Source organism: Desmodus rotundus, chromosome 1 (assembly GCF_022682495.2).
Source record: "Desmodus rotundus isolate HL8 chromosome 1, HLdesRot8A.1, whole genome shotgun sequence".
In the NCBI taxonomy this organism is placed as follows: Eukaryota; Metazoa; Chordata; class Mammalia; order Chiroptera; family Phyllostomidae; genus Desmodus; species Desmodus rotundus.
In genome coordinates, this window is record NC_071387.1 from 95,468,214 (window position 1) to 95,493,270 (window position 25,057).

Consider the following 25,057-nt stretch of genomic DNA (forward strand, 5'->3'; position numbering starts at 1 on the left):
CCTCTCGTCAGATAACCCTGAAGGGAATCCAGGGTGATAAGGATGGTGGAGAGGACTTCTAGACCAGAAAGTATCAAGTCCTAGAGACTAGAGATGGTTATAATGGTAAAGAGTCCCAGCTCTGGAGCCGGCATTCAAACCCTAGCAGTACTTGCTCCCTACTAGCTGTGTGACCCTGCTTAACCTTGCTGTGCCTCAGTTTCCTCATCTATACAATGGGAAAACAGTGCTCTCCACTCTGTGGGGTTTTGTAAAGGAAACATGAGTTTTACCAAAACAGCTTTGAACAATGCCAGGCCCCTAGTATGCACTCAAGAAATGTTAGTGATGCTGGTTCCAGCCTCTTGAGAGCTTTGTTGAGACATGAGGCTGCTTACCCACAATTTCCTGAGCTCGAACGTGAAAAGGATGGGACCCCATGGATTTCCCCCTGAGCGTGCAGGCCTCCGAGGTCCGCATCATTCCTGTGGAGTTCAAACCTGACTTCATGGCATGTATGATACCCAAGGTGGAGTGGGCGGTGCTTCAGGAGGCGGCCAATGCCTTGCGTCTGGGCAAGGTGCCCATAGAGCAGATTCAGGGGTATGAGCAAGACGAGACATTTCTGAGGAAGATGCACCACATACTGCTGGAGGGCACCCTGCAGTGCCCAGAGTCTGGACGAGTGTTCCCCATCGCCGCAGGATCCCAAACATGCTGCTGAGTGATGAGGAAACTGAGACTTAATCGTGCCGGGCATCAGTTTTTCAAACTGTGACCATGTGTGTCTTTGTTTATGTATATTCCTGTTTGTTAATTTTGTAAAGTGTATCCCCAACTTTTACCCAGTGACACGCCACAGTGTTCTTGAGCTCGATATACATTTTTTTCATGAAAGGTTCAAAGCAAACAAACAAAAAAGAAATGTTAGTGATGATGACAACGAGGAAGGCTGTGTACTCCCAGAGGGCAGGAGTCCTTTCACACCCCAGCCTCTGGAACAGTGTTGTGAAGGGTCATGGGCTAAGTGAATGCAGCAGGCTGTGCTCCTCACCCTGAGGTTCCCTGCACTGGGCACCTCTTCCACGTACTCTTGCTATGCCTTCAGCTTGTCACCCCACCAAGAAGAGGCAGTAACATAGATGTGCATCTGAGATCAGGTACTCTTTTTCAGCACAACAGACTCCTGGGCTTGGCTTTGCACAGCCCCCATGCTCCTGCTTTCCTTCCTTCATCCAACAGTCACAGAAGTGTCTCCTTTGTGCATGGTCTGGCACTTGGGATGTGAAGGTGACAAGGCTCTGCCTCTTGTCACATGCAGAAGAGAGAGACTAGAAGACTGATAATTACAGTGCGAGGTGATCCATAAATGGACAAGGGGAACAGGGGGTGCTGAGGGAGCCCAGAGGGGGCAGAGGAGGGAGGGAAAACTTCCCAGAAGAGGTAAAGCCTGAGTTGAAGTTTAAAACGTGAGAAGGATTGTGTCAGGTAAGGGAGAAGCAGGGAAGCTTTCTATGCAGGAAGAATTCCATGAGAAAGGCCTGGTGTTGAGCAGGCAGGTATTATAAGCAGGTTATGTAGCTGAGGCAGAAATTGGGGGAAAGCAAGGGACTCAGGGGTTGAAGGCCTCGAAGGCCAGGCTACAGAGTGAGAGCTTTCTCCTGAGGGCACTGGGGAGTGAGGAAATGTATGGGGGTGGCAGGAGAGGACGAGACCATGTTTGCTCTTCCCTATCCTGTCATATCTCACCAAGCATAAATCTCTGCTCTCCAGTATTCTGAAAACTGCTGAGCATGCTCCCACCTCAGGTCATTTGCACGCACTATTCTCTGCCTGGAGAAGGAGAGTGAAGATTTACAGTTAAGGACGGGGAGGAAGCTGAACTTAATATTGAGGCCTGGGCCTCACTCTGTGACCTGCCTGGGTCATGCTTGAGTGTCCTGGGAGATGTGTGACTAATGGAGACTGGACTCCAAGCATGGCATCGTGGGACATTGAGAAAGCATTATGTACTATTGGGGAAACCCTTCAGGGGCCCGAGAGGGGCCTCATAGCAGGGGTCAAGGCACTTGGAGGGTGGAGTCAGTGAAAGCCTGGGAGGTGGGTATTATCCCAGTTTCCAGATGATGAAACAGACTTAGGATCATAGAGGGTTAAGTAACTTGCCAAAACTAGTGATGAACAAAGGCAGGATTTGAATCCAAGTCTGTTGACTCATAAGTTGCTAGGATTCTTCAGGCATCAGCTTTTGGTGAGACCAAAATAGAGATGGAGAGAGGTGGGCTGGGAGGTGGGGCTGGACAGGGTGGAAGAGCCAATGACCTCTGCCAAGACAGACATCTCGGACAAATAGAGCTGGGCCTGGAATGGGGTCCTATTCCACCAGCTGTGAAGGTGCACCTAGGGGTTCAGAGAGAGAGAGAGAAAGTGAAGGTCTTGAGAGAAGCGGGAGGGGGTGGGTTGGATGAGGGTGAGTCTGCCCTTTTGGATGAGGCCCAGCCCCACGTACACCATCCACCTGTGAATAGCACCAGATCAAGTATCTGCCTCCCTCTTCCCCTCCTCCCCTCCTGCCCGCCTTCTCCACCTCCACTACCTGGCCTGGCCTATGCCTCAGTGCACCCTGTCAACGGGTCTCATCTAATCTCCTGACATTACCGCCTGACCAGTTTGGAGACTCAATTTAGAATCCCTCACCTCAGAACCCATCTTTCTCTCAATCTCTTTTCTCCTTCAGCTCACAGTTCAGGTGAGGGACTCCGTAGATCCAGTCCCACACTAGGGACAGGAGTCTAAGATCTGTCCTGGACTTGCTATGCCACTCAGGAAAGTAGCGATTACTTTCTGGGCCTTAGGCTCCTTATCTAAGTCTCCTTGACCCCCCAGCTAATCACATCAACCTTTTGGCTTCTTCTCAGCATCTTGTTGCTTTAGGAAATTTTTTTTATCAGTTCATTTGTTTGTTGTTTGCCTAAACCACTGGACTGGGTGCCCAGAAGGGGCCTGGCCTGCCTGACTATGCCCCTCCAGTGCCAGCACACAGTAGGGGCTCCATCGAAATCTGCTGATGGCAAGTATACGTGGGTGGATGAGTGAATGTATGTATCTCCTGCCTAAGCAGGAAGGGTATAGGCTTTCTTCCTCCACACCAGTCACAAAGAGTGAGGGAAGGTAGAGTAATATTCCAGCCCCCACAAGATGGAAGCAGGGTGGGGTTCTGACTGACCACTCTCTGACTCAGTAGGTAGGCAGGGGCTGAGAATTGAACAATGATTCCTTATGAAGAGATTGGAAAGCTCTGGAGAGGGACCAGACCTAATACCTGTCTCCCTACCCCTCTGCCGTAAGGCCTAGACAGGGGAGGGCTTTAGATGCATGTCTGTGTGTTGGTGTGTGCTGTGCCTGGCAAAGGGCATCCATTGGCCCAAGATCTCCCAGGATAGCAAAGACTGGGATGTGTTTAGATTTCAGGACTCCTGTCACAGGCTGCAGGTGTGTCTGTGTACACACACTCAGCCATGGTGTGCATACACCCACATATGTATATGTCTGCTGCGTGAATGCACCTCTGGCAGGGCCTCCTGTTGTGGCTATGCATTCACATATCTGTGCATTTGGGTGGACACCTGTGTACTCATCTGTACATGGGCTCTCCCTGTGTGATGTGTGCAGGGCTGGCTGAGGGTATGTGTTACAACATGTGTGTAGGTGTGGAGTGTCAGTGCCACGAGGGCAAGGACTTTTGCCTGACTTGTTCTCTGCTCTATTCCAGCACTTCAAACAGGGGCCAGCACCCAGTAGTTGTCAATAGATACTTGAATGAATGAATAAATGAATGGATGCATAAAAGTGTGTGCACATATCTGGTGTGTGCTCAAGTGCCAATGAATCTGTAGATGTGAGCACATCTAAGGGTACACCTGGGTGTGGGTGATATTGCTCACAGGCCACCCCTCCTGTGCTTTTTCCAAACTCCTCTGAAGCCAGGGCCCAATGCCTGGGTCCCTGTGGGGCGGAGCAGGCAGCCGCCTCTTCATGAGAAACTGGATCCCAGGACGTGCAGAGCTGCAGGGAGCAGGGCGTCCCCTTTGTCTCCCATAATCCCTCCCTGCCTTTGCCCCCACCCTCCCAGCATCCAGGGTTTAAGGTTGAGTTTGGGGGCTCTAGGGGACTAGTGTGTTACCTCAGTGTCCCCTTCCCTGCCTGTTCCCTGCCTCAGGAGCTTCTTCATCTTCCCTTCTCCCCCATGTGACTCCTTCCCTCCTCCTTGGGCAGCCCCAGGGCTCACACCAGGTATAAAGCCATCTGAGGGACAGGACAGACGCCCAGGATGACCCAGAGACTGCAGAGAGGAAGGAGCCAAGGAGAGAGCATGAGCTGTTTGCTGGGTGAGTGAGGGGGATGGGGCACTAGGGCCCCAAAGACCAGGAGGTTTCAAAGTGGGCAATGCCTGGGCCTTCTGGCCCAACTGTGCCTGGCTGTTTTTGCATCTGCTGGGAATCACAAAATTCTTACACACAGAAGGCTTCATTCATCATTAATTCATTCATTCATCCATTCATTCAAAAAGTAGGTTTTGAGTGCTTATTTTGTGCTAGGTAATAACCTAAGCATTTGGCCCTGGCTGGTGTGACTCAGTAGATTGAGTACTGACCTGTGAACCAAAGGGTCACCCTTTTGATTACCAGTTAGGGCACATGCCTGGGTTTCGGGCCAGGTTCCCAGTAGGGGGTGCATGAGAGGCAACCACGCATTGATGTTTCCCTCCCTCTCTTTCTCCCTTCCTTCCCTTCTCTCTAAAAATAAATAAATAAAATCTAAAAAAAAACCCAAAACCTAAGATTTGGTGATAGAGCAGTGAACAAATAGACAAAAATCTATGGTCTCATGGAGATTTCATTCTGCACACAGACAATACTCGTACATGTAATAAATAAGTAAATTAGAATGCCATGATAGACGGTAAGTGCAATGATCCAAGTTTGTTGAATGGATGGATGGATGAATGAATGAATGAACCTTCACTTTCAGCCCTCCCTTAAGTTCTGAACATCCGGGAACACAGGAATCTAGAAAGGAGAATAAAGGAGGCCATCCTGGTTTGCCTCTCATCTCCATTGCTTTCTGCTAGCAACCTTTAGTAACTCCCCTGCCTCTGAGCCTTACACCGTTGGTGGGAACATAAACTGGGTTTGACCTTTGAGAGGACAATTCGGCAGCATTTACTCAAATTGAAAAGAACATAGCCTCCAATCCAGATATTTCCACTTTTAAAAGTGCCCAAAGAGGCTGGGATAAGGATGTTCATGGCAGCCCTTCATTCATCTGACAAATACTAAGCTCTGTGCGAGGTGCTGGGAAACCAGGTGTGGTTTCCTCTTTCCTGGAGCCAACATTCTAGGGGCAGAGACAGCAACAAGCATGTAGACAAACAAATAAATGAGGTAGTTGCAAATAGCACGAGTCTGTGAAGAGTATAAATTTGGGAGAAGTCGAGGCTTTTGATATATGAGTTGAAGCCTAAAGTACAAGAAGGAGCCAGCCTTGGGAAGATTTGGGGGTGGTCCTGGCAGGCCTAAGGGGGAATGCTGCAGAACAGAAAGGAGGCCAGTGAAGAGGGGCCAGGCCTTCTGGGCCACACCGAGGACTCTGGCTTTCAATCTGTGTGAGGTGGGAGCCATGGGAGGGTTTTGGCAGGGGAGGGATCTAGTTGGACTTGAGGGGTTACAACTGGGAGGGTGGAGGCAAGAGTGGAAGCAGAGACTAACGGGGAGGCCCCTGTAATGGTCAGGTGAGAGGTGCTGGCAGCTGGGATTCAGGGAGTAGCCAGCTACCTTTTAAGGACAGAGCCGACAGGATTTACTGTGGGACTGAATGTGGAGAGGAAAGAAGGCCTCAAAGAGGACTCCGTGTCTTTGACCTGAGCAACTGGAGGAATGGAAGTGCTCTTAACCAGAGATGGGGGAAGACTGCGGGAGGGGACTCTGGAGCTGAGTAGTGGATATTTTGAGTTTGAGATGCATGTTAATATATAAGGGAAAACGTTAAGAAGGAAGTTGAATACATGGGTCTGGAATTGAAGGGAATCTTCTGGATTGGAAATCTACTTTCAGGATGATTCTGCCCTGACTTGTATGTACAAGGTTGTTGTAGGCTGCAAGGGCTGTACCCATTTGAGTTGTTGTGAGGAATAAATGAATCAGTAGGCAGGGTCAGGGGCTTGGGTCTGACCTCTGATTTCTTCTGCCAGCTCCTCTCTGCCTGCTGACCCTGCTGCTGCCACCCCTCAGTCCAGGGGCCCCCACTTCCCCAGCTGAGCCCATCAGTCAAGCATATAGGCTGGCCCTCTACATGCAGAAGAACACATCGGTGCTGCTGCAGACTTATGTGAGTGATACTGGGCATGAAAGGGAATGAGGGGAGAGGAACACTGCCTTCCTGGTCCAGTCCTGGATAGGGGAAACAGAGCAAGGCCAGGAGAAGTCTCCTCCATGGGTCCGGGGGCTCAGGGGGTCTGTCAACTAGAGACACGCCCACAGGAACACTGTCAGTGTTGGCTGGTGACCCTGGGTAAGTCATTCTTTCTCAGTGTCAGCTTCCTCATCTGCAAAATGGGATGGTGATCCCCCCTTTGCTGACCTCTCAGGACTATTAGGAGATTCAAAGGAAGCACACAGAGGGAAGGGCTTTACCGGGTCACAATTATTTCCACAAGTATTTGATCCTTCTGCCGTGCTGGGCACTCTCCCTCATTATCCTACTGACTCCCCAGCAAGGTCTGAGACATAGAGTTTTAATCCACTTTACAGATAAGAAAACTGAGTCTGAGAGAGAGTGAATAGTTTGCCAGAAGTCATATGGCTAATAACTGACAGTGCCAGGATCTTAAACCAGGTCTGTGACATTAGATGCCAATTCCCGCCAATTCTCCCCACGTCCCCCAACTGTCTAAGAAGTTCTAACTGGCAGCCTGTTGGCTGGGTCTGACCAACAGATGTTTTCTGTTTGAGCCATGGAGTGCGTGTTCACTTTTGAATATGAATGTCTGTCTAAAACAGACACGGGGATCCCATTGATCAAAGCTCCTGTGCCCCCACCCCCTGTCCATCTTAGTCTTCCTTTCTTCCCTGAGTTACACCATCTGCAGGGCCCCTGGACCTCTGGAGTTTGTGACTCTTCCACTGCCCTATATTCCAGGCCCCTGTGAGGTTACTTAATCTAGTTTCTAGTTCCATACCTACCACCATTCCATGTGTCGTTTGGGGCACCCTAAGCCTGCTTCTCCACCTGTAAAATGGGGATGTGAGACTAGGTGACCTATCTGTGAGGGAATTTATCAGTGTGCAGTAAGATTCTGTGGGTCTAGGTCTGTGGAGGTAAGGACTTTAATGAAAAAGGCACTCAACTAAATTTAATAATATTAACAATTACTTCTCAATGATTATAGTAAAATCAACCAACATAAACAACCAAATGCTATAAATAAAAAAGAAATATACAGGGCTGTAACTATTTTGTCAATAATATATGGAGATTGAAAATATTATAATAAATAATTACTATAATTTGTGCTCATGATATTAACATAAATATATTATCCATTAATGGTGGCTTATCATGCTCTTATTGTATATCAGGTGCTGTGCTAAGACCTTTATATATATTACTTCTTATCATCTCACGATAATACTGCCACATGGGAATTACTGAAGCTGTGATTCAAAGTTGTACAACTTGTACATGGAGGAAATTAAATTGGAACCCAACAGAGCCCAGGCTCTGTGCTAGGACATCCCACCAACTCTCTGAAGGGTAGAGGATAGCAACTCCCCCTGGGAAGATACTGGTCTCATAAAAGGCAAATGTGAAATCACAGGGAGTATCAGGGTACCCCTTTGGTCCCCTCACTCCTGTCTCTGTCCCTCATGCAGCTCCAGTACCAGGGCAGCCCTTTTAGTGACCCTGGCTTCTCAGCCCCTGAGCTCCAGCTGAGCAGCCTGCCACCTGCCACCGTCTCCTTCAAGACTTGGCATGCCTTGGATGATGGGGAGCGGCTGGGCCGTGTCCAGGGGGCCTTCCTGGCTTTGACCCAGCACCTCCAGCTCGTGGGGGATGACCAGAGCAGCCTGAACCCTGGCAGTCCTATCCTGCTGGCTCAGCTCAGGGCTGCAAGACTCAGGGCCCAAGGCCTGTTGGGCAACATGGCTGCCATCATGACTGCCCTGGGCCTGCCCATCCCCCCTGAAGAGGACACTCTTGGGCTTGTCTCCTTTGGGGCCTCAGCCTTCGAGAGGAAATGTCGAGGCTATGTAGTGACCCGGGAATATGGCTACTGGACAGACCGAGCTGTGAGAGACTTGGCTCTGCTCAAGGCTAAATACCCTGGATAGAGGAGGTAGGACTTCCTGTCAAAGGCTGCAGTACTTCTCCTGTCACAATAGATTCTTTTCTGCCTTGCTTCTTTGCTAGAAAGGAAACACATCTTGTCTAGCAGACAGGGTTTGTGTGCCATGTTTGGGGAACATTTCCTGGGAAACAGGCCTCAATTCCCTATTGCCTTGGCCTTCCTGCCTAAGTCCTAAGGCCTCCCTTCCAGATCTGGGTGGGATTCCATGGATGTCATTTCATGAGTTACCAATCCAGTGGTACTGGTTGCCTGCTTCCTGGGTGGAGAGAAATACCTCTTTGAAGAGGCTTCACTTCCACTCTATGGGGAATAGACAGTTGGTCTCCTTCCTGGGCTCTCCTTGAGACCGTCCCCTTCCTGTAATTTTGGGAAGGTCCAGGGGTTACCTTCATGTCTCTGTCTACCTCACTTCCTGTCCGAAGATATGGACTTTGTGGAGTAGGGGGGGCCTCTCTTCTTGCTGGAGTTCATTTCCTCCCCTAATATCCTTTTCTGACTATACCACTGTTAGGACTTCCCATCTTAAGGGGCTTTACTTCCTGATCAATGGAAGTTCAATTCTTAAAAAACTAAGGATTCATGCCATATCTGTTTCCTGCTCAGGACACATTCATTCCTGTTCTGGGCTGACAGATGGCATCCCTGGCCCAGGTCTCTCAGGAATCTCCTATTTATACTGTGGCTTTTGGGTATGTCTCAGGGGCCAGGCTATACCCCAAGGGTCCTATTCTCCTCAAATGTGTCTCCCCACTTTCAACAAGTATATATACCGGTAACTTTTGTGTTCTTTTAATTTTTTAAAACATTTTATTTACAAAAAAAATTGATTTATCATCAGAAATGAAACTCTTTTAAGGTGTAAATTGTTTCTCTTCACAGACCTGGCTTGGGGGAAGAGGAGATGCAAGAATAGGGCAGAGGGAAGTGAAGGAGGGGAAGGGCATGGAAGGGAGAGGGGGCAGGGATGGGATGGGGAAGGGAGAGGGCAGCAAGCGATATGACTCTGGGGAGAGGGAGAGGGACAGAAGGAAACAGAGTGACAAGATGCCCCCTTCTTGAGATGAGGCTGAGCTGTACATGTGCTTATATGGGGCCAAAAGGAGATAAGAGAAAGGAAAAAGGGGCACAAAGTGCCCCCCAGAAACGGGTAAAGGGGGAAACCAAGAGAGACTTAGGCAGACCCAAGCGATGGAGAGAAGAGGGAGAAAGCAAGAATATGATGCACGTGGAAAGTCACATATGGAGACAAGAAGGTCCCTAGAGAAAAATGAGACAGAGAGCATACAACGCAGAGAGAAACAACAGACAGAGACAGAGAGATGGAGACACTGAGAGAGATGGAGAGATGAAGACAGGTGAGAAGGTGCCAGAGAACTGAGGACCGCGCCCGCGCTCAGGCCGGGCCCCCGGGCACCAGCTGGCCCAGGTCGGCTTCCGTGCGGCTCACCCACTCGCGATAGAGGCCGCACACGCGGAGCCCCAGAACCTTGGCAGGAAAGACGCCAGCCGCGGTAGCAGTGGCTGTGGTGGCGGCGGGCTCGGGCCAGGGCCCGCTGGGTTCAGCGCCCAGCGCAGCCAGAACAGCCTCTACCGCGGCGCTCAGGGCCCGGGCCTGGCGCGCCGCGTCCTCCAGGCGCCGCAGCAAGCGCGGCGCGCGCGGGTTCAGCTCGGCCTGCAGGCGGCGCACCAGGTCGAGCAGCGGTGGCAATGCGGCCAGCGCCCGGGCGTCCAGCTGCAGCCGCTCCGGCGCCGGCAGGCCCGCGTGGCCGGGGGCCGGAGCGCTCAAGCCCACCACAGGCATCCGCGGAGGAGAGAAGCCCGGTAGTCCGAAGGGGTCGCCCTGGTGCTGCACCTGTGGAGACAGGGCTGTCAGTGGGACTCCCGGAACTCCTTCCGTCTCCTAGGGCCTCAGTATCTCCATCTGGCAAAGGATAAATTCCTCCTAACAGAGCTGCCGTGTTTGAGGTAATACAAAACAACAAAAAAGTGCCTTTGTTTCCTTATCTCTAAAGTGAAGATAGTAACACTATCAACTTCATAACGGAGTTCATGAGCATGTTAAAAAGCTTAAGGCAGGTGCTGGCCCAGGGGAAAGACACAATAAATGATAGCTCTTTTATTAATGCTATGTTACACACTAGGTAGCAATCCTGTTTCCACTACCTGCTCAGTTTCTTACAAAGCCATTTTCCTTTTCTGAGCCTCAGTCTCCTATAAAATGGGGGCGGGAGGGGGGCAGGGAACAGCTCCCTGTCTTGTCTTCCAACCAGAGATCTCCATAAGATAGTGCATGAACGAGTCTGTTTCACTCTCTCCCCTCATCCTTGCTCACCTCTGCATCTGCCTGGCACACAGCAGGGGCTCCATGAATAACTGCCATATGAATAAACAAACAAAAGCTACAGGTGATTTATAATTTGTAAAACTGCTAGAACAAAGTCATTTATCCTTTGCTAACATCTTGCTTCTGGTTCAGGCATTGTGCTTACTGGTTTAAACACACTACTCCTAATTTTCCCAATAATGGGTGTGGTGATAATGATGATGATTTTGAAAATGAGCACGTTGGGGCTGAAGAGGTAGAGTGACTTGACCTAGGTCACCCATCTAGGAAGGGACAGAGCTGGAATTTGAACCAAAGTTGGTAGGACTACACAGCTAGCTCGATTATCCCTCTACATACTGTCATAGTTCTTACATCACTATTTTAATGTTATCACTCCTGCCCAAAGTCACAGCAATGTGTCAGGCCCACCATCTGCCTGATTCAAAACCATAATGTTCCTCCACCACACCAGAGTAATTTGGGAAAATTCCTTCTTTCCTTGGGCAGGGCCCTCTACCCAACCAAAGATGTTGGCAGATCCCCTTCCTTTGTAAAAGTCCCCTCTTGGGATGTAATTTTTGTCACAGATTGAAACCCTTTCTTGGCCTCTCTGCACAGCACTGGTAGAAGAGTTCGCAGCTCATTTTGTTCAACTTCCTCCTTTTACAGCTGGGGAGACCAAGGCCCATGGAGGTGAGGTGACAAAACCACACAGAGCCTAGAAGCTCGGTTTCTTATCTCTCAGACCAGAGATCTCTTCATTCTCAGGTTGCCTCTGTCCTAAAGCACCAAGGAGGGAGCCTCCCAGCAGAGGTGGACAGAGGGGCATTTGGGGCACAAAGATGGTCCTCCTCCAATTTGCTCTGTGGCCAGAGCCAAGTTACTGATTCATCTCTGAGCCCCGATTTCTGCAGCTGGAAAATGAGGTTGAGTAAAACTGGTGGTCAGGAAACCCTGTGATCTGTACTTCCCTGTGCCCCAGGCCTCTGGCACCCCCATATGCATCCACACTCACATATTCCTGGAGCAGCTGCTCAGCATATTTGGTGAGGAGGCGGGCAAGGCTGTGTGTCTGATGGATCTTGGCCTCCAAGAGGGGAAGGGATGAGACTGAGGAGTCAGCCTGGGGGTTTTCTGGTGGGAAAAGGAGGGGAGGAATGAGGGCAACCCAAACCCCTACTCCTGACCACTTTCTTCCTGAACCCAGAAGCTCAGCTTTGAATTCCCCAACTTTTAAGCCAGGCAGGCTCTGTCTCATTCCAGCTGAGGGAAAATGAGACACCAGACACTTGCCAAATGGTTGTTCTACCTGAAATATGTTTCCTGTCCTCAATTCACTATTGAAATATTATTAAAGCCAAATTCAAATACTGCCTCCTCAGTGCAGCCTCAGATTCACCCCCTCTCTTAAATTAACTTCTTCTTTCTACTTGAGGCCCTTTCTTCATACTTCCAAGGTAGTTATTTTAATGGCTCTTTTATCTGTGTGAATTGGTTTCAGCCTGGAAGCCCTTTGATGGTAAGGCTCACATATCTCTGTACCTCTGTGATTGTTGGTGGAATTCAACATCACGAAAGCACAGAACTTCAAATCGGAATGCGCTGCGCCTTTCAGCTCATTTTACACACTAGGAGACAGAAGTACCATTCCCTCTCCGATAGTTTTTTTTGCGCAAGGCCCGGAGCTGGGCACCGGGCAGCATTAATGAATGAGTGATCAGTTTTCTTAGCACAAGCTGTAGGGTGGTGCCCTAGGAGGACTACATTTCCCGAGGCGCCCGGCGCACGCGCCCAGGGCATGCTGGGGGATGTAGTCATGGCTCCGCAACTCCCGCCCCGCACCACCTCCACCGGGTCTGAGTTTCCCACCGCCTATTCCCATCCTCATTAGCCTTGACTTTCGTCTCCTGTTGTCATACACTGTCTCCTGTGTATGACTTCCTCTCCTAACTCTACCCCTCCCTCTGGCCCCCAGTTCTGATTCTTTCCCAAAACTTAAAAGAGGATCCAGGCGTATAGCCTCAGCCACGACCCCAGCCCTCCCCCAGGGTGTACTCGAACAGGTGATCTAACCCCAGAAACCATGTACCTGAGGCACTGCCCCAGGCCTCCTCTGAACTCTGGCGCTAGCACCTTCCCACAGCTCACCAACAGCTCACCGCTTGTTACCTGACACCCGGGCCCTGCTCTCCCCCGCCCCCACCCCCCCTCAGGCCGCTCCCTTCGCGGACCCGGAGGTAGCGGGGCCCAGACCCCAGCTTCCAGCCCTTCTGACCACTGCTCCCCTTGGGCACTCGGCATCTATCCTTCAGCCCCTTACCCAGACTTCCCTCCCTCCGGCTCATGCTGGCCCCAGGCTGATCCCGGTTGCCTCCACGCCCCCCTTCCAAGGGGGGAAGAAGGGGGAAAGGGGTAGGGGCGGGCCCGGGCGCAGCCAATCAGGGCTCAACCCCCCCCCCCAAATTCCCCCGCCCCAGGCAAGTTTCCTTGTCCCTGAGTTTAGTTCACTGCTTGCGCTGCTAGTCGAGAAAGGGGCCTGAGAGGGGCGGCAGGTTGTCTGTATGTTGGACTTGGGACCTCACTGCTGGGGGTGCCTAGGCCTGGGAGGCAGCCCTGCATCACGTCAGGAGTAGGAGGCTCAGGCTCTGATCTGGGGCAAGGCTTGGCTCCTGGGCTGCTTTTCGGAGAAAACTGGGGAGATAGGAGAGGGTGGAGCTGGCAGGACAGGAAGGTTCGGGCACTCTTTCTTGGCTGAGAAGGAGGGGGAGAGGGAGTTCGAGAGAGGCGAGAAGGGGCCCTAAGGCTTGGGCTGCACCTGCCCAGACATACACCTCCTGACCTATCTTAGATACTTTTTTGCTCTCTATCTCCTCCCACTTACTAGGAGGGGGACCGATACACCAGCTCATCTCATCCTACCAGGCTCAGTAAGAGAACCCTTCTGACACCCACTTCTACTGCATACAGACTAATTCGCACACAGGAACAAGCTTCAGAGACAGGTACCTAGTGGGGTATCTTACCCACGTCACCACCACTAACCTAGTGCAGACAAATGCCTACTCTGCCCTGGGCTCTGGGACTCAGAGGTGATCCATACTTGCTCTTGGATTCCTTGAGGAGCTCACAGTCTGATGGGGGAGACTACAGACAACAGCAGGTAATGTGAGTGAAGGGACTGGGAAGGAGGCCTGTGTGTCTGTGAAGGTATTGCCAGAATAAAGGAAGAAAGGGATTACTGGCAGAGGGCACAGCAGTTAAAATTCATGAAGCCAGATTGTTGGTAGGGGCCACAATCACATACTTATTAACAGCAAACATTCATTGGGTATTTGCTATGTGCAAGGCAGTGTTCAAAGAGCTGTACTTTTATTAACTCATTTCCATGTTATAGTTGAGGAATTAGAAACAAGTGACTTATCCAGGGTCACTAGACAAGCAGAGGTGGGATTTTACCCCAGCAGTTTGGCTCCAAAAATGCAGTCATAACCATCTTCCTATACCTTAACCCCTGTGGACATAGTCACATCAAAATACACACACACACAGCAACACAAGTTAATACATGTCGTATCTGCTGGCAAATAACTTCAAATCAACTAAGACATGCTCATTTAAAATAAAGTTTTACTTGAAGTATAATATACATAGGGAAAAGTGCAAACATCCATGAATTTTTAAGAGTAAATATGCCCAGGGAAACAGCACCAGATTAAGACACAGAACACGACCAGTTCCCAGAGCCCCCTCTTAGCCCCTCCCAGTCCCAGCTGACCACTATCCTGATTTCTCACACCATAAATTAATTTCGTCTGTTTGGAAGTTCATATAAACAGAATCATACAGTGTGTACAGTTGTATCTGACTTCTTTCGTGAGACTTGTCCCCCTTGTTGGATATAGCGGGACATCATCTCCTTTCTGTGTCCAAGGTGTGAATAGGCTATAGCTCCTTTTCCACTTTCCTTTGATGGGTTGTTTCCAGTTTGAGGCTATTATAAATAGTAATATGAACGTCCCAGTACATCTCACTCGGCGCTCATAACTGCATTTCTGTTGGGTGTTGATGATGTAGGAGTGGAATTGCTGGATCATAACGTTGGAGTGTATTTTGGGCTTCAATAAAAAACTGCGCTTCCCAGAAATATGAGCGGTACAGTCGCTCTACTTCTTCGCCTACCCTTGGTGCAGTCTGTCATTCTCATTTAAGCCATTCTGGTGGGTGGAGACCCAGTGTCTTGCACGTACTTGGCACTCAGTTAATAGATTGTTAAATGAATGGGTGAAGGAATAGTTGGACAGTGTAGACCTAGACAGCCTGGCGAGGGTGGACACACACACACACACACACACACACACACACACACACACACACACACAGGCGTGCGCGAGTTTCACGGACGCCCACGCGCAGCGGACGCACACCCGGACAAAGTCTCTCTCGCTCTCCGATTGCCCACGTGGTCTTGAACGCTCCTCCAGCCCTGCCGCACGCGTCCAGTCGCGTAGATACCCCCAAGCTCCCTTTGGGCCGCGGGCAGGGGGCGCTGCGTGTCTGGGTGCCCCGAGGGGGCGGGCCGGGGAGGGGCGGGGCTGGCGGGCTTCCAGGCTTGGTTCTGGCGGTCCGCGCTGTGGGGCAGCTCGGAGGACGGAGCGGGGCGGGGCGAGGAGGCAGGAAGCGGGGCGGGGACTCGAGGAGGCGCTGGTGAGCGAGGGAGGGCGCGGCCAACTCCCAAAGGGACGTCTGGCCGAGAGAACGGCTACCCGGCCTGGCGCCGAGCCTCAGCCCGCCGGACGGGAGGCGGCCCAGCCGCGGGCTCGGCCTCGGCCCCAGCCCCGCCAGCATGGCCGGCCGGACCGTGCGGGCTGAGACCCGGAGCCGGGCCAAGGATGACATCAAGAAGGTGATGGCGACCATCGAGAAGGTCCGGAGATGGTGAGCGCAGTCCCGGGGCCAGGGACGGGACGTGGCGGGGCCACTCCCCCTCTAAAGGCGTCTATCCTCCTTTCACCATCTGTGGCCCCAGGTGTTAGATGTGCCCCCAGCTGCGCCCTGGTTCTACAGGGCTCTGTCCCTTTTCTGGCTACACCCTGGGGTCTACAAAGCTTGCTCCCCAGCGGTGCCCTCCCAGAGCAGGAGCCCGCTCCCCCCCCCCCATTTATTCCCCACCTCCTAAAGCTGTGACACTTCTCCGGAAAGTATGCCCGCATTTCAAGTCAGGCCGGTAGCCGTGTGCCCCATGTATACCCCAGGGGTTTGCGAGCCATGGCCCCAAGCCTCTTTCTCACTAGAGACGCCCCCATGTATGCCCTGGGGTCTGCAGAGCTCTCTTCCTCCCTCTAACTATGCCCCATTAGCAAAACTGCTCCTTCCCTATGGACCACCCCCACCTCTGCAGGTATCCCCAGGTGTGTCTAGCTGCTGAGGGGGGCTCTCAACTCAGGCCTTTCTGACCTAGTCCCCCCACTCTCCCACAGGGAGAAGCGCTGGGTGACTGTGGGCGACACTTCCCTTCGTATCTTCAAGTGGGTGCCAGTGGTGGACCCCCAGGAGGAGGTGAGCAAGCTCCCCCACACCAAACCCTGCATCTGTGCAATCCCAGACAAGCTCCTCCCCATCCTGGCCTCCACCTCCAGCTCCCACTCTGAGACCTCAAATACAGCAGCCCAGGCACATGTTAACAATTATTGGCAACTCCACCCCTTCTCCTTTTTTCCTCCTCCAGACCCCAGAATTCAAGACCTAACCCAGTGTGCACCACCTCTATCACCTCATGCAGGGCCTTTTGCTTCTTTGTGCCTCGGTTTACTTATTTGTAGAGTGGGGTTTCTGCAAACACAAACTGATCCTTGCCCCTCTAATCCCCAGGAGCGAAGGAGGGCAGGTGGCGGGGCAGAGAGATCCCGAGGCCGGGATCGCCGGGGCAGGGGCACCAGCCCCCGAGGGGGTGGCCCTCTCATCCTGCTTGATCTCAATGGTATGTAGGGATCCTGGGACTTGGGGAGGGGTGCTATGGGATTGAAGGAGGGGACTGGGGACCTCAGGCCCAACCCTTTCAACTTTTGCTCTCACAGATGAGAATAGTAACCAGAGTTTCCATTCGGAAGGCTCCCTGCAGAAGGGTGCTGAGCCCAGCCCTGGTGGTAGCCCCCAGCCCAGCCGCCCTGCATCACCTTCTGGACCACCAGAAGGGGTCCCGGAGGAAGCTCAGCCTCCACGGCTAGGCCAGGAGAGAGGTAGGACCAGGTGCCTCCCAGGAGCCCTCCCCTCTGAGTCTTGTCCTCTCCCAAGTTGAAGCTACCAGCTTTTATCTCCGTACCCGTTCCCCCTCCTGTGTTGCCTCCTCAGGAGGCCTTCAGTGACTCCTGTGGAAGGTCACTGCCCTACTTTTAGTGACTGTCTCCTTCCTCTTGACTTCTTCTGGTCTGTTGATAACTTATCACTGTCTAGGATTTTCATGTAAATTTAATTTTTACTACCTGAGTATCTTTTCCACCTACTCCCACCTCCTGGTAGCTTCCTGAATGTTGGGTCCATATTGATCTTGTTTGCTACTATATTTCCAGAACACCATTCAGCACATAGTAGGTGCTCAGTAAATATTTGCTGAGAAATAAATAACAGTGATAATTCTAAGAGTCATTAATAATAAGTGAAAATAACAGCTAATACTTACTGAGCTTCTACCGTGTGCCTGGCACTCTTCTAAGCATTTTATGTGTTTTATTTTATCTCATTTAATCCCCACTACAATCCTGCCAGGGTTGTTATCACCATTTATAGATGAGAAACTGAAACCCAGAGCAGCTAAGTAAGTTGCCCCACCTCACACAGCCTGAGCCAGCATGTTGGGCATGAGTGTCCCTTAGCTTCTCTTTCTCCCACACAGTCAATCCCCTACTTGGTCAGTACCATCTCCCAACATTGCCTACCTTCCTTTCCCTCCTCAGGCTCTGTCATCTCTCACCTTCACCTGGTTCCAGCCTCCTCATAGGTCTCCTTTCCCCCAGTCACTTCCACACAACTGACCGTCATTTTCCTGCTCAAAGCCTTCAGTGGCTCCCCTTGGCCTTTATCGCCGCAACAGCACTCTGGGTCCTTTGTGAACCACCCCCTCCTGACCTTACTGCTCCCTTCAGGAACACCGTGACTTGGGCCTATGGCTGTGTCTGGATTGTGCCATGCGCTTCTGTACCTTTACTAATGTAAAAACAGTAACTGGCATTTACTGAGCACTTAACTCTGCGCCAGACACTTTGCTACGGGCTTTACCTGTATTATCTCATTTAATCCTCTCAACAGTTTTATGTGGTAATTACTATAATTATCCACATTTTACAGACAGGGAAACTGAGGCCCAGGGGAATTAAGTCCCTTGCCCAAGGTTAGGATTTGAACCCAGGGAGTACAACTCCAGAATCTATGTTCCCTAAGTGTATTTTCCCTCTGCCTCAAATGTGCTCCACTTCCCAATCTGTCCACCTGATCAAATCCTACTCACCTGTCAAGATCCCACCTAAATGTCCTTCCCGTGTCTTTCCTGGGTTGCAGCCAGGTGCTCATCTGCCTCCTCAGTGCTCCCACAGCCCCGGGGCTCACGGGACTGGTGTGTGTTTCCCCCTGGTCTGTGCTATGGCACGGAGCAGCTGCTCAGGGAATGTCTGTTACCTTGACGTTCCAGATCCTGGGGGTATAACTGCAGGCAGCACCGATGAACCCCCAATGCTGACCAAGGAGGAGCCTGTTCCAGAATTGCTGGAGGCTGAGGTGAGAGACGCCAGAAGGCTGAACTCCTGGGTCTTGGAGGGAATGGGGCTCTGGGGCAGCCAGAGGCTTGGGGATGCACTCTTGAGGTCCAGGTGGGAAATGTAGACTTCAGATTCTGCTGAAGCTTAGAGCTGGGTTCTTGGGACTAAAAAGGAAAGGGTCTTTCAGAAACGAAATCCTGCGGGCTGGATCAGGGCTGTTTTAAGACCATTAAAAGCCCAAAAGATCATGGTGCTCCTCCAAGTGTTATTTGTTTAAATGCTAAACTATACAATTAGCTTAACAAAGTCCCCCATAAACTTCTGACTTTTCCCACAAGGACTGCTTTGATGCATTTCCTAGAAATGTCAAATATCAACTCCTTTCCCCAAAACAGTATTGTTTCTGGTGCCCTACTTAATCTGCATCCTGGGCCCCTGGCTCTAGGCTAGACTCCTGGGTCCGGGAGGGGAGTGGAGTGGAAGCTTTGGAGAAGGCAGAGGCTAGGAGGCTGCCCTCCTGGGTTTGGGTGGAGCTCACGCCTGTCCACCCTTCCTCTCCAGGCCCCCGAAGCTTACCCTGTCTTTGAGCCAGTGCCACCTGTCCCCGAGGCAGCCCAGGGTGACACAGAGGACTTGGAGGGCGCCCCCCCACTCAAGCGCATCTGCCCAAATGCCCCCGACCCCTGAGAAGCCTGTCTGCCTTTCCTGTTGCCCCAGGGGCCCCTTTGACTTTTTACAAATAAAGACCCTTTTGTAATTTTGTGTCATGTCATTTCCCCGTCAGGGGCTGGGGAGGGTCTTTGGAGACAGTTTTGTCTCAGGCTCCATTTCTCAGATGGTGTCACTGAAGCTCTAAGAGGATCTTCTCTAGTCACACCATGAATCAGATATAGAATGGGGACTTGAGCCAGGACCCCTACTCACCCGTACTCCTTCCGCCTTGCCCTGTATCCCTTACCTTTGACCATTCCTGACCTTCAGCCCTCCTCTGGGAATCCAGGGACCTGGGCTCAGCAATGACCACAGCTCTGGGCAATTCTCATTCATACACAGGAACATGGAGGCCCTTTGGGGCCTGGGACAACTCAACCCCTTTGGTGCCCTCAGGAAGCTACGATATCATGCCTCCTTGCCTCTGTTTAGTCATTCTTCCACTGGAACCCCTTCCAACACTTTCAGTTGAGTCTTAACTTGTCCCTAGCCTGATCACCACCTCCTCCAAGAAGCCTTCCCTGACCCTAGGCACAGTCAGTTTCCCGTCTTTTGGTCTCTTGAACCCTCTGTGCTTCCTTCTCTTAATCTCAGCATTTATCAGGCTGTTTGGAATGGTTGGTTTGTGTGTCTGCCTTGTTCACTATGCTGTGGGTTCCTGAGGCAAGACTTGGTCCCCAGTGGTACTTAGGCACTGGGCACAGAGCCGTCACAGCAACTGCTTGGCGAATGAATGAATGAATGGGCTGAGGCTATCCAGAAAGGCTTCTCTGAGGAGGTGGCACATAAGCTGAGCTCTGAGAGATGAACCTCAGTGTTTTTGTTTGTTTGTTTTTTTGAGATTTTATTTATTTTTAGAGAGAGGGGGAGGGAGGGAGAAAGAGAGGGAGAGAAACATTGATCGGTTGCCTCCTGCATGTGCCCCACAACAAGGACCTGGCTTGCCACCCAGGTACACACCCTGACTGAGAATCAAACCAATGACCTTTCAGTTCGCAGGCTGGCATTCAATCCACCAAGCCAGGGCCAGTGTGGTAGATTTGAAGTCAGAAGTCCTATTGCAAGTCCTGGCTGTCTTACTCACTCACCGTGTGGCTCTGCATGGATCATTTCCCTTCTCTGAGCCTTAGTTGGTTCATCTCAGCAGTGGGGAAAATAACTAGGCCTCATCTGTCCCAGTGTTTTATGGGAACCTTCAAATAATATAAAGCACTTTCATTCACTCTGTGCCTGCAAGAGTCAGGGTCAGGTGTATTAGCCCTATTTTTATTTTTAATAAAGGAAGAGATTGAGGTGCGGAGAGGACCAAAGCGGAACCTTAAAGAACTATTAAGAAAATGTGAGGGTGTTTCATGACAGCAGCTGCAGCAGTAGTAGCTGAGCCAGGGCTGGCCAGGGGAGCCAGGTGTGCAATGATGTGTATTTTCTGTTGCTGCTGTAACAAATTAGCACAAAGCTAGTGGCTCAAATCAACACAAAATTATTATCTTAATGTCTGGAGGTCAGAAGTCCAAAATTAGTCTTAATGGGCTATATGTCAATGTGTCTGCAAGGCTGGTTCCTTCCAGCAGCTTGTAGGGGATCATCTGTTTTCCTGCCTTTTCCAGTTTCTGCACACACCACCTGATTTTTTGGCTTGTGGCCCCTCCCTCCATCTTTGAACCCAATAGTGTAGCATCTTCCAAACTCTCCTGCTCTCTGCTTCCATGGTCAGGTCTCCTTCTCTGTGTCTCCCGCCTCCCTTTATTGTATAAGGACCCTTGTGATTACATTGGGCCCACCTGAATGATCCAGGATAATCTTCCCATCTCAAGGTCCTTAACTTAATCACATCTGCAAAATCACACTTGCCCAACAAAGTAACATAGGCACGGGTTCTGGAATTAGGGTGTGGACATCTTTGGAGGGCCGTTATCCAGCCTCACTGTTTGTGGTGATAATTTCAGCCATTTTCTGGGTGTGTGGGTCATCTCATTATTCCCTTCGACCAGCCCATGGGGTGATGAGAGTGCTCTGCAAACTGTAAAGCACCGTGTATAGGTCAGTAGTACAGTATTATAGCCCAGGATTCAGGCTTTGGGTTTGAATATCAGCGTCTCCAGTCATTCACTATGATGGCTTGGACAAGTGACATAGCATCTCTGTGCCTCAGTTTTCTCATCTGTAAAATGAGAATAATAGTAACATCCACTCGGTGAGACCATTGTGAGGATTAAATACATAGACAGAATACTTGGCGTGGCACATAGTATGTGTTTAATAAATGACAGCTGTTTTTCCTGTTACCCCATTTTACAGATGAGGATACTAGGGTGTACGGGACAGAGGCCAGAGACTTTCCTGTCAGTGAGACTGGGGAGGAGAAGTCCATTTCTGAGCAGCCCTGAAAGGCTAACGCTTGAGTCTCCCCAATCTTTCTCCTTCTCCTGGTCCCAGTCCCCAGGCATTTATCCGTTTCTTAGTCCTGGCTACACAACCCCCACTCCCCTACTTGTAACTGGGTTTGTTTGGTTGTTTGTTTATGTATTTAGTAAGGATTTTATTTATTTATTTTTAGAGAGAGAGGAAGGAAAGGGGAGAGGGAGAGGAACATCAATGTACAGTTGCCTCTCACACGCCCCCTACTAGGGATCTGGCCCACAATCCAGGCATGTGCCCTGACTGGGAATCAAACCAGCGACCCTTTGGTTCGCAGGCCTGCACACAATCCACTGAGCCACATCAGCCAGGGCTGACCAGATTTAAAAGCTACCTTTTCTATAGCCAAACTCCTCGATCATCACCTTAACCATGCCCACCCCATGTCCATATTTTTCCTTTTCGAAATTGTTCTACCCTTGGCTCTGGGGTCCTGGCCCAGTGCTACTCTTCCCCTCTTCCACTCTCTCCTCTCCCTGATACCTTAAATATTTCTTGCCCTGGGCTAGCTCTTTTCTTCATGCCACTCTTCATGCTAGGTCCCACCTATTCCTTGACTCAATGGTTCCCAAGTCTCTGCCTCCAAGTTCTGCCTCCTACCTCCAGACTCAAAAGAGCACATGCCTTCAAGACTTCTCCACTGGGATGTCCCGTAGAACCTCAGCCTCATCCTCCTCCCAAACTGCTTCCACCATCCTGTGCCAAGAAATGGCTCCACAATACCAGAAATTGGCTAAGATGGGAGCACCCAGAAGTCAGAGTCAAAATCCCATGTGCTATCATGACGTGTTAAGTCTCTGACCTAAGTAACTCTACCCTCTGCCCCTTCCCACTCTTTTCTGGGGCCTCCCTGCAGGTTTTTCTGCTTCACTCTTGCCCACCCCCAATCCATTCTCTGCCTAGCATCTGGGTGATCTCAGAAACCCAGATCTGTTCACAATGCTGCCCTGGGTTAGAACCCTCCAATTTTCATTACCCGCAGGACCAAGCCCACACTGACACTTCCACCCTGCACAGCCACCCTTGGAATGCTTATAATAGCCTTCAAATACACTCCACTGATTTTCCACCTCTAAGGCTTTGCTCATGCTATTTGCTCTGCCGGGATGCCCCTCTCATCCCCTCTAAATCTGGCATATGCCTTGTTTTTCAAACCTCTGCTTCCTGGTGGGGTTTTCTCTCCTTTCACGCCCCCTGCACCCTCCTCTGTTGTTTCGTGGAGCGCTGGTTATTACCCTGTGATGGTCTGTGTTTGCTGTGGCACCAGACTGTGAGCGCCACCATGGTGGGGAATTCCTTTATTCACAGCAACATGTATTGTGCGCTTACTGTTTGCTGGGTACTTCCCTAGGCCCTGGGGATACAGCATAAACAAAACAGAAAAAACCCCAGCCTTCATGGAGCTTACTTTCAGTAAATTATATCATATATAGGAAGTTAAAACTCCTTTTTAAAAAATAGAGCAAGGAAGATGGGAAAAGAGTAGATTGCAGTTTCAAATAGGAAGCTCAGGGGAGGCCTTACTGAGAGACATTTGATGAACAACTTGAAGGAGGTAAGGGAGAGAGCCATGCAGATATCTGAGGGAAGAGCATTCTGGGCAGATGGAACAGCCAGATGGAACAGACAAAGGTCCTGAGGGGCAGCGTGCCCGGAAAGAGATCAGTTGGTGTGGCTGGAGCGGGAGGGAGGGATGAAGGATGGTGGAAAATGAGGTCAGGTCAGGAAGGGCCTCATAGGCAAGGCAGGCACATAATCTGTTATTCAAACTTATCTGTTGTTCAAACTTTGAGAATAAAAGAGGACGGTGTATTATAATTATGCCCAGATAACAGGTGAAACCTGAGATAACCAAAATGTATTGTCATCCTGTTGGAGGCCGTTGTCAGGACTTTGGCATTTACTCTGGGACAGATGAAGAGCTACTGGAGGAGTCTGAGCAGAGGAGTGACATGATCAGACTTAGTTTTTTTCCCTAATATTTTATTATAAAAAGTGCTAAACATACATCAAAGTTGCAAGAATTTGACAGGTAGCACCCATATACTCACCGCCTGGATTCTATAACATTTTACTGTATTTGCTTTATCCCATATCCATTTCAAAATAAGGTGCAATGGTACACTTCCCTCTAAACACTTCAGCATGCACACCATTAACCAGTATTTATTTACAAGTTTGTTTTTCTTTTCTCTTGAGGCAAAATATCCATGTAATGAAATGCCCAGGTGTTAACAGTGAATTTCAACAAATACATACAGCTGCATAACATGAGCCCTTATCAAACATGTCACTACCTTCCCCCAGTTCCTGTTGCCCCTTCCCCTCTCAACTTCCCAGAGGCAACCATTGTTCTGATTTTCATTTTGATTAGGTTAGCCTGTTCTAGAACTTCGTGTGCACGGAATTATACAGTATGAACTCATTTGCGTCTGTTCTCTTTCACTCAGCATAATGTTTTTGAGAGTCATCCATACTATGCTTGGGTCAGTAGTTTGTTCCTTTCTATTGCTTGGTGGTATTCCACAGACTTGGGTTTGACTAGGGTTGCTCTGCCCCGTGGAGGACAGATGGATCTAAGTCCCCTCCCTCTTTCTAGCTACCTGCACAAGCCTGTCAAGCCTGGGATTCAGCCCCAGGTGAGTGCACCCCAAGGAAATAGATGACCCTTTTCCCAGGGACCTTTCCAGAATGTAGAGTCAGTAGCATCAGTCCCCCAGAAATCTGGGGAGAGAGAACAATATCAGGAGGCAGGATCTAGCATGACAAAGCATCCTGGTTTGCCCACTTCTTTCAGTACCTAAGTTCCACGTTCCAAGAAATTACTGAGTCGTGATGGTTGGTCACCCTAGCCAGATCCCACCACTACCCCCTCACCCCAGACTGCACTACCTTCCTCCTAAGGACGGATTTTCCTCAAACTCTAAACTGGCCTGCTCCTCCCCTGCTCTCAAACTTCCCAAGGCTTTTGCCTGGAAACCCAAAGGATATACAGGTGTACCTCAGATTTTGCGAGTTCCATTCAAGGCCTCCATAATAAAGCAAGTAGCACAATAAAGTGAGTCATAATTTTTTTTTGCTGGAGGGGCTTGCCTCCCTTTTGTAAAACAAACACAACACCTGTGGCGCACAATGTGAGGTATGCCTGTACTCAGCCTACAGCAGTGATTCTCAAACTTTTCTGCACGTTGGAACTACCTGGGATCGTAATACCTGGTTTGTACCCGCAGACATTTTCAATGGTATGGGAGGCAGCTCGGGCATTGGGCTTTTTAAAAACTTCACAGGTGATGCTAATATGTTGCAAAGTTTGGGAACCATTGGCCTGTGGATATAACTTGCTTGGCTTACATAGTGTTGAATATGTTGCAAACACTTAAAATGAAGTGATTTTGTATAAAAAAATCTGAACTCCTTGCTACCTTTGACAAAACAGACTGTCTGAGACATTGGGGCTGCCTCCAAGCT

General features: G+C 50.4%; 4 protein-coding genes across 4 annotated transcripts; 3 read left to right on the forward strand and 1 right to left on the reverse strand.

Annotated features, from left to right (window-relative positions):
- The first annotated feature begins 418 nt into the window (after positions 1-418).
- TRMT112 (tRNA methyltransferase activator subunit 11-2) lies at positions 419-703 on the forward strand. Its single transcript, XM_053919713.1, has one exon. It carries the CDS (start codon positions 419-421, stop codon positions 701-703), a length of 285 nt encoding a protein of 94 aa, XP_053775688.1.
- Positions 704-4,351: 3,648 nt separating this feature from the next.
- LOC112304733 (cardiotrophin-2) lies at positions 4,352-8,369 on the forward strand. The gene is made up of 3 exons (XM_024560358.1): positions 4,352-4,367; positions 6,230-6,366; positions 7,911-8,369. The coding sequence occupies exons 1-3, from the start codon at positions 4,352-4,354 to the stop codon at positions 8,367-8,369; spliced, it is 612 nt and encodes a 203-aa protein (XP_024416126.1).
- Positions 8,370-9,164: 795 nt separating this feature from the next.
- Positions 9,165-13,109, reverse strand: LOC112304858 (cardiotrophin-1). The gene is made up of 3 exons (XM_045195457.2): positions 13,033-13,109; positions 11,728-11,846; positions 9,165-10,238 (listed from the first exon to the last, which is right to left on the reverse strand). Exons 1-3 carry the CDS (start codon positions 13,055-13,057, stop codon positions 9,780-9,782), a joined length of 603 nt encoding a protein of 200 aa, XP_045051392.1. The 5' UTR covers positions 13,058-13,109; the 3' UTR covers positions 9,165-9,779.
- Positions 13,110-15,236: 2,127 nt separating this feature from the next.
- Positions 15,237-19,217, forward strand: BCL7C (BAF chromatin remodeling complex subunit BCL7C). Its single transcript, XM_024560499.3, has 6 exons — positions 15,237-15,647; positions 16,190-16,268; positions 16,581-16,689; positions 16,787-16,948; positions 18,394-18,479; positions 19,022-19,217. Exons 1-6 carry the CDS (start codon positions 15,556-15,558, stop codon positions 19,145-19,147), a joined length of 654 nt encoding a protein of 217 aa, XP_024416267.1. The 5' UTR covers positions 15,237-15,555; the 3' UTR covers positions 19,148-19,217.
- Positions 19,218-25,057: the final 5,840 nt, after the last annotated feature.

Excerpts from the sequence above, each read along its gene's own strand:
- LOC112304733 (XM_024560358.1), top strand. Across the intron at positions 6,367-7,910 it reads CGGTGCTGCTGCAGACTTAT|CTCCAGTACCAGGGCAGCCC; the intron begins GTGAGTGATACT and ends TCCCTCATGCAG.
- TRMT112 (XM_053919713.1), top strand. The coding sequence starts at position 419 with ATGGATTTCCCCCTGAGCGTGCAGGCCTCCGAGGTCCGCATCATTCCT.
- BCL7C (XM_024560499.3), top strand. The coding sequence starts at position 15,556 with ATGGCCGGCCGGACCGTGCGGGCTGAGACCCGGAGCCGGGCCAAGGAT. Across the intron at positions 15,648-16,189 it reads ATCGAGAAGGTCCGGAGATG|GGAGAAGCGCTGGGTGACTG; the intron begins GTGAGCGCAGTC and ends ACTCTCCCACAG. Across the intron at positions 16,949-18,393 it reads ACGGCTAGGCCAGGAGAGAG|ATCCTGGGGGTATAACTGCA; the intron begins GTAGGACCAGGT and ends TTGACGTTCCAG.
- LOC112304858 (XM_045195457.2), bottom strand. The coding sequence starts at position 13,057 with ATGAGCCGGAGGGAGGGAAGTCTGG. Across the intron at positions 11,847-13,032 it reads CCGGAGGGAGGGAAGTCTGG|AAAACCCCCAGGCTGACTCC; the intron begins GTAAGGGGCTGA and ends TTTTCCCACCAG. Across the intron at positions 10,239-11,727 it reads AGCAGCTGCTCCAGGAATAT|GTGCAGCACCAGGGCGACCC; the intron begins GTGAGTGTGGAT and ends CTGTCTCCACAG.